Source organism: Aythya fuligula, chromosome 2 (genome assembly GCF_009819795.1).
Source record: "Aythya fuligula isolate bAytFul2 chromosome 2, bAytFul2.pri, whole genome shotgun sequence".
NCBI classification, from domain to species: Eukaryota; Metazoa; Chordata; class Aves; order Anseriformes; family Anatidae; genus Aythya; species Aythya fuligula.
Genome location: NC_045560.1, coordinates 57,996,115 through 58,010,322, shown reverse-complemented (window position 1 = coordinate 58,010,322; position 14,208 = coordinate 57,996,115). Strand labels below are relative to the sequence as shown.

The following is a 14,208-nucleotide window of genomic DNA, read 5'->3' as shown; positions in this document are numbered from 1 at the left end:
AGAGGGAATCAGCCCAGGGATTAAATAAAGCAGAGGCAGAACCCAGCAGTTTCAGCCACACTTCCCTGAACTTCATGTGCTTTTCAGACCTTACACACTGCTATTTTCCCTGCCACACAAAAGCAAATGAAAGGGGCAGAGGAGAAATAAGGTTGCTAACAGCACTGAGACTTACTTTGCATAAGATTATACATCACCACACATCCCCCACCGCTGAACACTCCCATAAAAATAGCCATTTGCCGCAGTTTTCTTAGAGAAGCTGGCATCTTTCCCCTCCCTGAAAAGAAAAAGAACAGACATTTGTTGTAAAAGAAGCAAACTAAAGGGTTATTTCCCCCCTTCTCTCTTCCAAAAGCCCCTTCCGACCGCCCAGCCAAGCGGGCCTGAATGAAAGCGCTGCACACAGCGACCGGGCTCGCTCTGGCTGGGGCCCCACCGCACACCCAGAAGGAATCACGGTGAGAACAGAGCAAAGCGGGGACCGAGCAGGCCTGAATGTGTTTATTCACTCCTTTTAGGGATGCCACCACTTCACTAATTGCTGAGAAGAAAATGACCTCCCCAGTGTGGCGGGGAGCCAGAGGCCCGGCGCATTGTTCTCAGGCTTCCCATGCGCGCTCGCTAGCACAGTGCAAGTATTCAGACTTGAGGGGCCAGATTTCTCTCTCGAGTAAACTCCTCTAAAGTAAACACACTTGTGGCAGGGGCAAATTTGGCCTCACGTCTTAAGCTGCCAGGCCAAGCTAGCCCTATGCCAGCGAAGATAATGTAGCTAGGGTGTGTGTATTCTGCTTTTTCTTTTCTGTTCATTTTTTCTTTTTATTTTTTTCTAAGCCATGTGGTAAACAGGAAGGTTCTTGCAAGCCTATTTGTCTTCCTTCCTGCACCCCCTCTGCTTGCCACCAGCCTGCTCTTTTCACGAGTCCCAGTCCCAGCATCTGAATGCAGGGCACAGCAGAGCGAGGAATACCTCCAAGAAAGTCAATCTACCAGGCTTCCGTGGTTGGGGTGAAGTGAGACCATGAAGCCTAACGAGCCTGATCTAATGCTCCTGCCCACAGCAGGGTGGCAAGAGCTGAGCGAAGTTGTCACAGGAGAACAGCATGTTGCTTCAGGCCTGGCTGGGGCAGGACAGGGCTTGACCAAGTGTCTGAGCATCACCTCATGCTCGTGCTTCCCTCCCAGCTGGGATGATAGGGAGGAATGGCCTTAACAGCGACTTAAACAATTGAAAGATTAACTAAAGCCTGCCCTTTCTCATGCAGGAACATAGACATCTGAGTACATGGGGAAGCCGTGGGGATTTCTAAGCCCGAAGGCTTCACACCGAAGTCCTGCTGCCACGGTGGTGTGACGTTAAGTGTTACGCTTAGTGAGAGCTGCTCAGCAAACCGAAGCACAAAACCAGTTACGGAAATGTGACCTAGGCAAGGCCATTTGAGTCCTGTTGTGCAAATCACCTCCAGCATCCCTCAGGTATGCATTAGTCAGGTATGGCTCAGCTGACAACCACAGTTTAGAGAGGGTGGAGAGGAGAATGTCAGGTGCTGGGTCAGTGTGATACTGGCTACCTCCCTCAGCTCGCCTCTTTGCTAGGATTCCCATACACCATCTCTTCATCATGCTCTAGCTGGAGGGAAAGCAAGATTATAACCCAGTAAAAAGCTTCATCTACTGACTGACACGCACTAGCATTCAACTGTAAGGCATGTTATTTCTTATTGGAAGGTGTTTTTTTTAACTAGTTCACTGGGTTTTAAGAGGTCTTAATGGTCATGTTTACAGCTGATCTTGCTGAAAATCTGTTGATAGCTAGCACTGGTAGCAACCCAGATAAATACACGAATGTTATGGCTGTTTTACGCCCCAAATCCCCAAGTCGTACCACTTGCACAACCACATCATCTATGCCCCTCCTGATCTGCTTCTCTGCTGGGTTTTCTTCACTTCCCCTGAGGAACTTGAGCAGCGTGAGAAGTTGCAGCAGAGGAAGTAATAGTGTGTTTTTTACAGAGAAATGGTGACAGTCAACTCACAAGGACATCAAGAGCTTTTTTGCCTGCTGGCTTGTGTTTCCAACTTTCCTTCGATCGCAATTTACAGCATTTTTTTTCCCCTCGAACTGCACAGTCTGATTAATATCTGCGTTTCCTGTAAGATGTGTCCTGCAAGGAGCAGGACATACCCAGCTTGGTGTGCCGACCGCTGTTGTTCTCAGCAGCCTGTTACACTGATCCTTCTGCTGGATGCAGAATAAAGCGAGGGACATGCCTGACGCCAACACCACATAACAGGAAAAAAGGTCGTAAATCTGGAGAGCTGATCAGATATAGCAGGCTGTGACCCGAGGCATTTGTTTTTCCCCTTTCAAAGCTGCGGCCTGAAACTGCCAGGCAAAATTTGCTTTCTGTGATGAAATTCAAGGTAATTGAACACAAATGTCTGGGCCCAGGGGGTGCTGCCGACTGTTTGCTGAGTAGCAGTGGAAGGACACGGAGCTCTTGCACCAGCGAGGAGGTTTTGACCAAGGCTGAAGGGACCTGCCTAGCCGAGGGCTGAAATCAGACAATCTGCAATTTGCCGTCAGCAGGTTTGAGGTTTGTTCAGTCTCACGGTCTGGCTGCACCCGAACAAGCCAGATGGAGAGGAAGAGGAACCTCTTGCCACTCGACCACGTGCTCATGCCGGTTCTCACCACTGCCTCTACTCGCCCTGCGTCCCGGCCCCCCAGGCCCCGGCCCACACATGGTGTGCTGTGAGAGGGTCGAGGGCTGCGAGCACCCCGAGGATGGCACGTCAAGACGGTGCCATCCAGGAATGTGGTCTGGCAGCCAAGAAATGTGGAGGCCGGTAGGCGCTGCTGCCCTGCGCGCCTCCCCTGCCCACAGCCATCGCCTGTCGCAGGGCCGCGGAGGGCTGGGGCTGGGGCGCCTGAGTCACCCAGCGCCTGCAGGGCTTTAGTCACCTGCCCGCACCACCTCTGCAGAGGTCCTCGCCGCCCTAGCAGGGAGAACACCTCCATCGCTTGCTTGCTGTCACACCGGGAAGCCAAGTGGCCAGGCTTACCTGTCTCCAGGCTAGCCTTCTACTCGGTTCTCAGCTCTTCTCCTGGCCTAGTCATAGCGCAGCACGTTGTAGGAGAAGGGTCAGAGAGCTGTGCATTTTAACAAGTCTCTAAAGACCTTGTAAACCTTCTTTTTAATCCCACAATTGCCTGCGAGCTTCCAAAGCAAGGACACAGGTGTCCTTGGAGCTTTGGTGGGTCCCTCGCAGGGGGCTGCCATCCATTTCATTACCATCACGGTCCCTCGTGGGACGGATGTCCAAGTGTTGTGTTCAGATCCTTGAACATCCTCAGCATGCAGCTGCTGCTGACTTTTGGGTGATGACACAGGAGATACTAATGGTGTCAGCCTGTGGAAGACCGAAACATGGTATGGAATTGTTGACGGTGAGGATTCATCATTAGGATCCCTGCCCTCTGGCCGACTGCTTGCTGCTCCCATTGGGTGCTTTGCTGAAATGCCACAGAGGTGGCACATTAGAGAAGGGAAGCTGAGACATGCTGAGAGACTTGCCTCGTGTCCTGAGACTTTCTGAAAATTACTTACAGCTTGCAAAGTATAGAGGGTATTAAAGAGAAAGAAAGAAAAAAAATAGACTTCATTTGCCACAAAGGGAGTAACTGTAAGACAATGCATTTAGGGGACTCTTATAAATACAATATGCAATTGCATCCTAATGAGGGAAGCTCAAATTGCTATCTGTGACAGAGATCTCTCCTCAGAACCTGTTATACCACTGAAAAGTATGCAAGTCAACTTGTGGAAAAGCACATTTCTTCACAACTGGTAATTAAAAAAAGCACAGTTTCCAAACTATACTATTCTGTGAAAAGATCTTTTTCCTCATGCTCTTCAAGATTAAGTGGAGATTAGCGCATGTAAAAACACCAAGCCTACAGTTACCAAAGGAAGAGACATTAAATCATTTTAAGTGACATTCTCTAAAAATAAGTATTAAGGAGCAGAACTTCCTAATAAGGGCAATGTTCACTTCGTGCCTTAAAAATAGTAAGATCTGGTGGAAAAGGTAGTATTCAGATACGGCTTTGAAGTTAAGGAGGACGCAGAGAGTTAACAATGAGATTTAACAAACCCGGAGAGGTGGAAGACTCCCAGGGTTACATGTGAAATGGTGGGTTACTGCAACGATAAAGTCTGTTTTTAATTAGACTTTGTTTTCTCCATAGAGGATCTTCTAAAAATAGGCTGGACTTAAGAGATTCTCCCTAATTTCAGCAAATTCAGATCTTCTGTTCTGGTCTCTGCAATTCATGTAGGTCATTGTTTTTCCACTGGTGCTAGAGGTTGGTCTCAGGCACCTCCACCAAAGGCAGGGGAGCAGTGAAGCTAGGGGCATTTTCACAAAGCTACAACCATCCATTTCACTTGCCTCTGACTGCAGTGGGGAAGCTGGGGCTGCAGGTTCTTTGGGGGAGGCACCTCCTCCTCCTCCTGGCACCACCGGCACCTCTGGCTTCCAGGTGCTGTCACAGCCCAAACAGTAAACAATAATATTGCTGTGAATTCAGAGAGAAGCTACTTGACCTCTGCAAGCTTACTGTGATCGCTGCTGGTTACCTCAATTTGGGCCGCTGACTACCTACCTGGCCAAGACAATACACTGACAGGCCACTAACACATGCAACTGCAGCCTTTAAACCACTAAACCACTGCAGTCCTGAGGTGTCGGCCTGACATGCTAAATATGTGTGGTAAAAGACTATCATTAAATTGCATTAAAACTTATCAAGTGGCCTAAACTTGGAGCTGAGCATCTGAATTCAAGGCTGGAAATATTGCCCTGGGAGCCTCCAAAAACCCCTCTGCAACTCAGGCTGGTGGGAACTGAGTCGGCCTCAGCTTCAGCTTTTGTGAAAACCACCCAGGTAGTCACCGCAGTCACAGGAGGTAAGGGTAATGTCAGGGAAACCACACACAAGCACACGCTTGCATCTCACATTCTTGCTATTTGGCTAGCTCAGATGGATAGATACAACCCATCCATTGATCTCCCCAGATCCATAAGGCATCTGGGTCTCAGCCAAATTCTACACTAAGAACATGCCAGGACAAAATTTTAAAGACAGCTTGTTGACATTCACTGTCTAGAAAATACCTTCATCATTGGTACCGTCACCAAAAAGAGGTAAGCACAGCAGAAGCTATTTTGACAGAATAGTCATTTCAGTGTATTATTTTCCCCTTTTTCAAGGAAATAGTCTCAACATACTAGTTACCACATTTCTGAGAAGTAACAACACAAGTTGTGCCCCCTTCCAGCATGTTCAGAAATACTGAAGACTTTGCATATACTACCTGCCTTCACCAAAAGCTCAGCAACTTGTAGAAAAGAAATTTGCTTAATTCAGAGTCAAACCAGAAGTAGTTGTAATGCTTTTTTTTTTTTTTTTTTTTTTTTTTTTTTTTTTTTTTTTTCTCATTTGTTCTTCTCCAGCTGTGCAGAAAAGGCATATTTTGGTACTTAGGGAGGTAAAACATCCTTATCAGCCAGCTTTGAAATGGTGCCCTCAGGGGTCTCCAGGTGGACTGTTTCCTAGAAAGATGTAACTTATCCTGGTTAAAATGCTTTGAAAGGACAACAGTGTGTATGAAGAATATTACTAGCAAGCCAGAGAGATGTGCTAAGTTTATTCTTCTGCATTTGCTGCTACCTAATTAACAAGGAAAGTGAAAGTGGTCAGTAGGGTGATTAAGGACTGCAAGCAGGCACCTTTTCTTTCAGTTGTATCACATCTCCTGGGGCCACACGCTACAATGCAGGTGGCTTGTTCAGTTATTACAAAGCCTAACACGGTGCCTACAGATATTTTAGTTTCGTTTCCTTTTTCTCCTCTCTTGGGCACTCTCACTTGCACATTTTAATGTATTTATATATTTTTGGTACTCCATTGGCACAATCTACTTCCCCATGTGCTACAGTCTAATACAGATGGTTCCCCTACAGTGCATTTCTTTTCCTCCTATGTGCCTAGCTTCAGTCCTCTACTTCTCCTCTTCCCCTGCAGACTATTGCACCAGCCAGTGCTGTGCGGGCAGAAACAGCAGTACTATCGTTCCTATTGATCCGAGGAGCCTTCTCCTGCCATCCATCAGCTTATCCCTCTGTGAAATTGTTTCCATCTTCCTAACTATGATAACGAAGTCATCATAGAACTAAGTCATCAAAGAACTAAGTCCTTTTTGCTTTTCTCCCAGGCTACAATGATGCTGCAGCCCAGTTTCTTAAGTATCCCCTCGATGAAATGGTTTCTGTCTTCCTAACCACAGATAATGGAGGCAGATGCCAAAACCATTTCTGCTCTTCTCCCGAGTTGCAATGATGCCACATCACAGTTTCTTAAGAATTTTTGAAGGCTAGGCTTATGTGCCAGCCAGTTCAGCAACCCTTACCAGAGCATCCTCGAAGACAAATACAGCTGCTTATGCTTTCTACTGAAAGACAAGGGATATCACAGAAAAGGGGCATGACTAGGGCATGTTATTGGAGAAGCAAGATAATTATACCCACAGTGTGACCCATTTTTGCTGTTATTAGAGCACAGCATTATAGGTTAATGCCTAATAATCTGTCATTAACATCCCTAATTGTATGTTTCTGTAATTGGATACTCTAGGTGGGAGGAAGGTGTGAACGTTCACCTTTTGTATTTTAAAGGTGAATTGCAAAGATTTTAAGAGTAAGAACTCCTAAGTAGGATAAATGAAAACCTGCTCCCAAAGTAGAGGGAAAAAACTGTGTTTATGCTTTTAACAGTGAGCGTTTTACCTGAGGAAACTATAGGACGTCTTCTTTGCTTCCCTGCCACTAGGAGTGAGGTCACCAGAGCTGCAATCCAAGGTTCAAAAGGATTGCTCCACTCTGTACCAGCACCTCCCCACAGCCTGCATCACAGCCCAGCTTCCAAAGGGCCACATTAAAACAAAAAAAAATCTCATAAAGAAACAGCAAATATATCCTTTCGACTGTCTCAGGAATAATACTCTGTGCTTAAGAGGGGCTTAGCAGAAGTGGACTGTCAAGCCAGAGAGCTTTTCATATTGTGATGTATATTTTCTGTACATAGTTTCCTCGAATAGGTTCACTGAACCTGCAAGGTAAGCGATCAGTGCAGAGTACCAAACCATTTTTAATGGAAAGATCAAAGAGCTTGCAATGCCTTGCATGCGGTGGTAACTACTTAGTTCTCATGCCAGTCTATGGCCGTTTTTATGTCCAGTACATTAATTATGCCAAAGACACCAGCAAGTTCCCAAAGCCGACAGACCGACCTACCTAGCTGTAACTCATCTTACTTTCTCACAAATTCTGAGATGGGAAAAAACATCCAAATACAAGGAGTCTGCAATAACTCTGCTGGAAAAAAGGTCATATTTTACCATGTAAAATGAAAAGGAAGTTGTCACAAAATTCCCTAGAAGTACTCCAGATGTCACTGGGCTAGGACCCGTACATGGCTACGTTAGAAGTTAGTCACTGCCCGGATATTTACAGTCCCTAACTCCACTCCTGATAAGGTTTATGTCTGCCTGTAGTCTTACTAACTCCAATAATACGATCCATATGCATGCAATAAATAGGCATGCAGTAGACAGTGACCTAAAGGAACCAAATGCCAAGGGAGACTGTCACAGGAAAAAAATGTTTCAGGCAGGAACATAGTGTAAATCATATGATGCTTGTTCCCTTGTAATGTGCCTGCTTCCTTAAATGAAGGGGGGGAAAGATGTGATCCAGCCTGCTGTGATCAGCATGAAGCCTGATTTACGAAGCCTTTAAAAATTAACAACATAAGTGAAAGCAGTCAATAGAGTGACTAAGGATTCAAAACAGCCACCTTAGTCTTAAGGCCAAACATATTGTTGATTTAATGCTTTTTATTACACAGTATTATAGCAATACATATTTTTGCATATGACAAACACCTTGCTTTTATTCATACTTCCTACTGAAAACCAAAATTAAATAAAATACTATCCCAAATTTCCCTAGATTCTCAGAAGTGGTATGTTTATTTCAAGTGCCCATCTTTACACTCTACCCAAAGGGCCTCTCCTTTAGAAAATGCTGACCTTGCCCTTCTTCTGAAAGTCAAGTCCCTTTGAAATACATCAGATCAACACTTAAAGCCTAAGGCTTTGAGAAAAACTAATTACGTTTGAACATCTTGGACATCTGGATCATTTCCAGAAGTTGGTCCTTGCCCATATGAGTAGAACTGGTTCAGTATCAGCTAAATCTGTTAACGCAAATTAAGATCTGGGAAAAAAATAACCTCAAATACTCATGACATTTTAATAAGTGTTGAACGCCAGAAACAGCAGAAGACCAATGGGGATTCTGACCTAAAAACACTCTGTTCTGAGACTGAAAAAAAAAAAAAAAAAAAAAAAAAAAGCTATGATGGGAACCATTAAAAAGAAAGAAAGAAAAAAAAGAAAAAACTGTGGTACTTGAAGGTGTCCATTTAGACAGACCTAGCTTGTTAACTTGCATACAGAGCTATGTGAAATAAAGATGGAGAGAGCAAAAGGGTAAAAGAAGTGGTGGAGCCTGGCACACATAACATCTGGTGTCACACCTCTAACTTGATCTAAGGAACAGATTTCGATTTATCCATCCACCTCTGGAAAAATAAAAAGGTTTGCTGGATATTCACAAATCAGTTGGGAGTGAATCACCTTGTCTTCCAAAAATGAGTCAAGACAAATTATAGAGAACAGCTGACTGCAATCCATATTTTCCTCCTCTGAACATGTGTGGGGAAAAAAAAAAAAATGAGGGAAAAATGTCTCTCTTTTTAATGGTTGAAATGATGTCTTCATTTTATTCACTACATCTCAGGTCCTTCTACAGGACCTACTAGGGAAGAGATTTTTCATTTTGCAGAGCTGTGGCAGAAGAAGCCTGTGCAAAGTCAAGCACTTGGTTTCCAGTGACCGAGGCTGTGCCTGCACCATCCTCTCTTTTAGGCTAAAACACACCAGACATGTTCTGCAAAACATCAGGGCTGTTTCCCATAGCAAACCTACTTTTAGGGGTATGGAGACAAGCTTCTTCTATAGAGCTAGAACATAGGGCTTGGCCCAGCAATGAGGTGTCACAGTCTGGGAACTGGACGAAAGCACAAACCACACTTTTACAACAGCCAATACCTATACAGGCCTGTTGTTTCCTAAAAGTGCTGGGATCTTTGAAAATTAGGCTGCTTTCTGGCACTTTTAAGACACGCCCTCACTGGTAGCTTTCAAAGAGGACTGCTAACAACATTCATTATTTCCTCGTAAATTATTGCTACAATAAATAGCAATACTTATTGCTACTTTTTTATTTATTTTTTTTTCCAGATACTTTTTGGTGGTGTTTTAAACATTTGCTCATCACAGGGTAGATTACCAAGGGCTAAATGTAATGAGATTTGACAAATACAGCATACATGTAACACACAGGTGTGCTGTGGTCCATTAGAAAAGAGAATAGGATCTGCTAGCTGGGAATCACAGCTGCTAATAATACTGGCAGGAATCCATGCCCACAGACTTCCTAAATTGAAGGCTGTACAGGAAAGACTTTGTCTTTGACCACAACACACATTTTTTTCCATTTGTTTTTGTTTTCTTTTCTCATTGCAAGCTACTCAGCTCTTTCTTTGTGGGAATTAGGAAGAGTGATAAAGAGATGCCATAGCTTTTATAAAATGTTACTCCCAGAGATCTCTTCCCAGATAGAAAAAGCCTCTAACTCTGCGTGACTTTTAATTTATCTGTGCCTTTTGTGGTTCATATGACAGCAGTGCAGGCAAAGCAGAAGACAGTGCTCCCGGCTTTCATAAGCTGCTCAGGGACTGACTCACTGGATCACTGTGGCTAAAACCATAAACTTTGGGTGTCTCAATTCACACTTGCAAAAATAAGTGACTAAATACATCCTGGTTCCTCCTTCGCTGGAAGATAGTGACATTTAATGATGGCAAAATGCTCTGACAGCCTAAGATACAGCGTTACTTAGGTATGAAATTGCCCGTGTGCAATTGCAGCATGTGAGGCGGCACGACAACGTGCTCCAGAAAAGGTATTTTGCAGCCTGGCACAGGGCGTGTTGTCGGACAGGCAGAATAATTACAGCAGCCGCAGTTGGCACTTATTATAAAATTAAAGAAGCCGTCATTAATAATCCGTGACTACCTGCCTTATAGTACTCTTCAGTCAACAGGCATGAGAGTGAGGGGGTGGAGGAAACCGTCACGCCTGCTAAGTCACCGTGGAAGGCCGATACCCTTATTTTTCATCACTTTGTAATCTGCTGCTTTACTTCCTCCCAGTGGCTCTCCTGAGTGGCTCTTCTCTCACTGCTGGCTCCCACCTGGCCTTCCAGCCAAAGGACGGCAAGGATCTCTGCCGGGGAAGCGAGCCGCCTTACCTATGGCAGGGAGGCCCAGCAAAGCGCAGCCCTCGCTCTGCTGTCCCAGCCTGGTGGACAGACATCTCCCCCCTGGGCCATGTTCCCTGGCCTGGGCTGCCCACCAGGCCTTTCCTCTGAACATGTCTCCTCAGCATGCTCTCCTGCTTCTCGAGGCCATTTTGTCCACCACACACCTCTCCCCACTCATACCGCACCAGGGCTTGTCCTCTCACGTCTCACTCCTTGACTTCTGCGCTCAGGCAGATGGTTGAAGGAGGAGAGAAAAGCAACTTGTTTCCTCGCTTCCTCAGACAAACACACGCTCTCCAGAGCAGACAGATGCCTTAAAGTCAGATACAGGGCATCAATTCATCTTTTGGGTTCAGCTGCAGTGTATAAAGCATTCGCTGGCTCTGGTCTAATGCTTTTTGACATTGTCAGACCCCCTTCAGTGAGCTACTGCCTTGTAACCAACTTGACAGCAAGTATTGTTCTACATTTATTAATACCGTACGTGCTATCTTCAGACTGACATGTTCCAAGGCCAGGCATCAGCTGTGTTCAGTTCTGGCTTGAAAAAAAAGTATTCAGACAACAGCACATACCTCCTGCTGCTAATAAGTAAATAAATAAATACATGCCTTCACCACGCTGCTGCCACATCTTTTTACCCTTTCCACCTCTAATTTCCAACATTTTTTTTTCCTTGGGGTTTCAAAATTTCACGTACCCACTTCCCTGCACCCTCCCCTTTTCAGCTTCCTTAGGAATTTTTTTTTTTTTCAGTCTTCTTTTAATTTGTTCTTTTCTCTCTCTTTTGGATGCAAACCTAAATTCCAGAAACTTGAATCTACATAAAAGTTAATTAACTTCAGAAACTGTTTCTCCTCTCCTCTCCTTATTATTTTTATTTTTATTTTTATTTTTCATAATGTAAATATTTTGTTACTATAGCCACTATAATTTTCTATTATTTCTAAAATGTTTAGCTTAGTGGGTTATGTTTACTTAGTCAATAAGCTGATGATGCCCATGACAGGACCAGAAGTGTTTGGTTAGCAGCAGGGAGGAAAAAAAATCAATAACTCCAAGCATTTGGCAGCTTTGTGGGCAGGAAATCATTTGTATTCTCTGGTTTAAATCAATGACCTTCTTTTCTTTGCTGTTCCAACAGGAAATTATAAACTCTGTGAACATTATTTGCATAGTGCCTTCTGCAATACACTTGTATATGCTTGGGCAGAGCAATATGTTAACCCCAGCAGTGCTTCCCTGAGGTCTGTTAGACAAACCCAGGCACTTTAGCTTGCAGTGATCCAGCTGCAGTCACTTGTATTTTCAGAAGTGGAGGCAGAATTGAGCACCAAGTGAGATGAGCTCCTTCTCCACTTCCAACAGCACCATCAAAAACTGAAGGCTTTATTATTTGGTAACAGCATTGTTTACTGCAGAAGTATGAAAAAAAATGTGATTTTTTTTTTTTTTTAACTTGCCAAGATGTTGTATTTTCAGTATGATGGACAGAAACTTGTTGCTTTACATTAGGGCTGCAATTGTGCCTTTGTGTCTTGCTTGCCATGGTTACCCTGAAGTGCCAGGTAAGGTCTGAAAGCACTGCAGCTTTGCTTGAACTCTGCTTAGAACTACAGAGTTCATGCTTATGGAAGTCTCAGTCTCCTTTTTCCTTTTTCTCCCCCCCTTCTTTTTTTTCCCCTCCAGTGTGATCACAGCGTAGCCCCGAAGCCTGGGACACTTATTCATGCCCAGAATTTACTGTTGCAGTTCCTGGGCCTAAGCAACCCCTTTATACGCTTATCTTCATCCTCTGCGGGAGACTGATGTGGTGTATTGAACCCCAAAACCCACTACAGCTTCAGTAGTCTGCACTGAAGTTAAATGTCATAAAATTCAGACATCCATATTTTTCTGCTTGGTTTTTGCACATGACAAGTCCTATCACAGTAGTTCTCAAGATCATTCCCATGCTCCCAGTGCCAATGGCATAAAGCAGCAGTCACGAGGTGACACCTGAAGTAGTTATGTCACATTCCTCTCTCCCAACAGAAGGATGGTAATACTGCTCCGAGTGGTTGAATTGGAAGTAATATGTGATTCTGGTACAGTAGAGAAGTGCTTCCCAATGTCCACACTGAACCTCTCGTGCTTCAGTTTGTGCCCACTGCCTCGTGTCCTGGCACTGGAAACCACCACCAAGAGCCTGGCTCCATCTTGTTCACACACCCCCTACAGGTATTTATACACATTGATGAGATCCCCTAAGCTTTCTTTTTTTCTAGGCTGAACAATCCCAGAAAGTGGAGTGCTAAAGCAAAGGATGAATTAGGTTGCTATTGTTCAGTCAACTTCTACTGAGTGGTTCAAAATCAAATGTGCATTTTTTCCCTGCTGCTTTTCCCCCCTTCCCCAGGCATACGTGTCCCAAAGTGTCATGCTGTCCCCATTCCCTGTTGAACACCGCACACCTGGAGTCTTTCCATGTCACAACAAGAAATGCTTTAATCTGGAGAGCAGTGCAAACAGAATAGCTCACTCCAGAACTATGAACTGGTCTGGTTAGTTTTAGGCCTTGGACTGAATTGTGAGTGATTTATGATTGCATCCGAATAAAACATAATCAGAAACTGTGGAGTGATAGTGGTGTAGGTACAAGGAGGAGTGGATATTCTTCTCGTGGGAAGAGTGTCCAGGGATGCTACTGTTACACGTGGGAAAGCATAGCCCATAACCCCAGTCTTTTGAGGCTGTGAAAGGTGTGCTAGGTGACTAATTCATTTCACTAATGCATGACTAGACACTTTCATAATGGAAAAAATGAGCTTCCTAGATAATTTGTTTTTTAATGTTATCTTAAGACTGTGTATTTTCCAGCATGCAGAAAACTGGTGCAGAATAAAAAATGCTGATAGACCCAAAAACTTAGCTTCAAAACAGAAGCTTGTAGATTATAATTTTGTTTTAATATATGAATAAGTCACGGTCTTCAAGGTTTTTCGCCAGAAGTCAGCCATGTATTTTATGTGGTCTCTGTTTACAAAAAAGGCAAATTTAATTGTTTCAGGGGAAAAAAACAACAACAACAAAAAAACCCACCACTAGTCTACACCACAGGAAAATGATTTCATTCTGCAGTGTTCAAGAGTACTTAGATGGAAATTTAGCTCAAAAACTCTGTACTGAACTGAGCCTGAGATTTACCATTCAGATCTGGTTGTGCATTGGTCTTAAACATATTGCTGTATTTGCAGTGAATTGAATGGAATAGCGAGAGTCACTCTCTCTTCTTGAGTTTTACGCAGAGTGATGACTTTGCTGAGTTCAGTAGAGTTATTCTTGATTTGTATCATTATAAGCAAGAGTAAAGCCGGACCAGGAGTGTACGTCAAAGCGACAGTATTCACATTTGCATTTAATATTTGTTAAATTAAATATTTGGAATAAAATGCACTGTTCGCTGCTCTGGCCACCGTGAAATGGCCTGATGTATTGTGGGTTTTTTTGAGCTTTATAACTTTGGTAATGAGGAACCATACTCTCCCAAATTTATTCTACTCATGCGACACTTCTTAAGTGTACATCTCATAATTTTACATGAGGTATGACTTGCTATCAGAGAAGGTGAGATTGGACAGCTTACTCTGTGGATGTACAAACAATAAGACAGCAAAGCTGGCTGATAGATAGACAGAGCTAAAACTCACC

The 14,208-nt window shown here is 44.0% G+C and overlaps 1 protein-coding gene across 1 annotated transcript in view; it reads right to left on the bottom strand.

Annotated features, from left to right (window-relative positions):
- Nucleotides 1–14,208, bottom strand: part of LOC116486097 (cytochrome c oxidase assembly factor 1 homolog) — a 52,642-nt gene that overhangs the window by 7,894 nt on the left and 30,540 nt on the right. Inside the window, exon 2 of the mRNA XM_032182057.1 lies at nucleotides 176–280. Within this exon, the coding sequence (XP_032037948.1) occupies nucleotides 176–269 (94 nt within the window). The 5' untranslated portion in view covers nucleotides 270–280. The remainder of the gene's footprint in view (nucleotides 1–175; nucleotides 281–14,208) is intronic.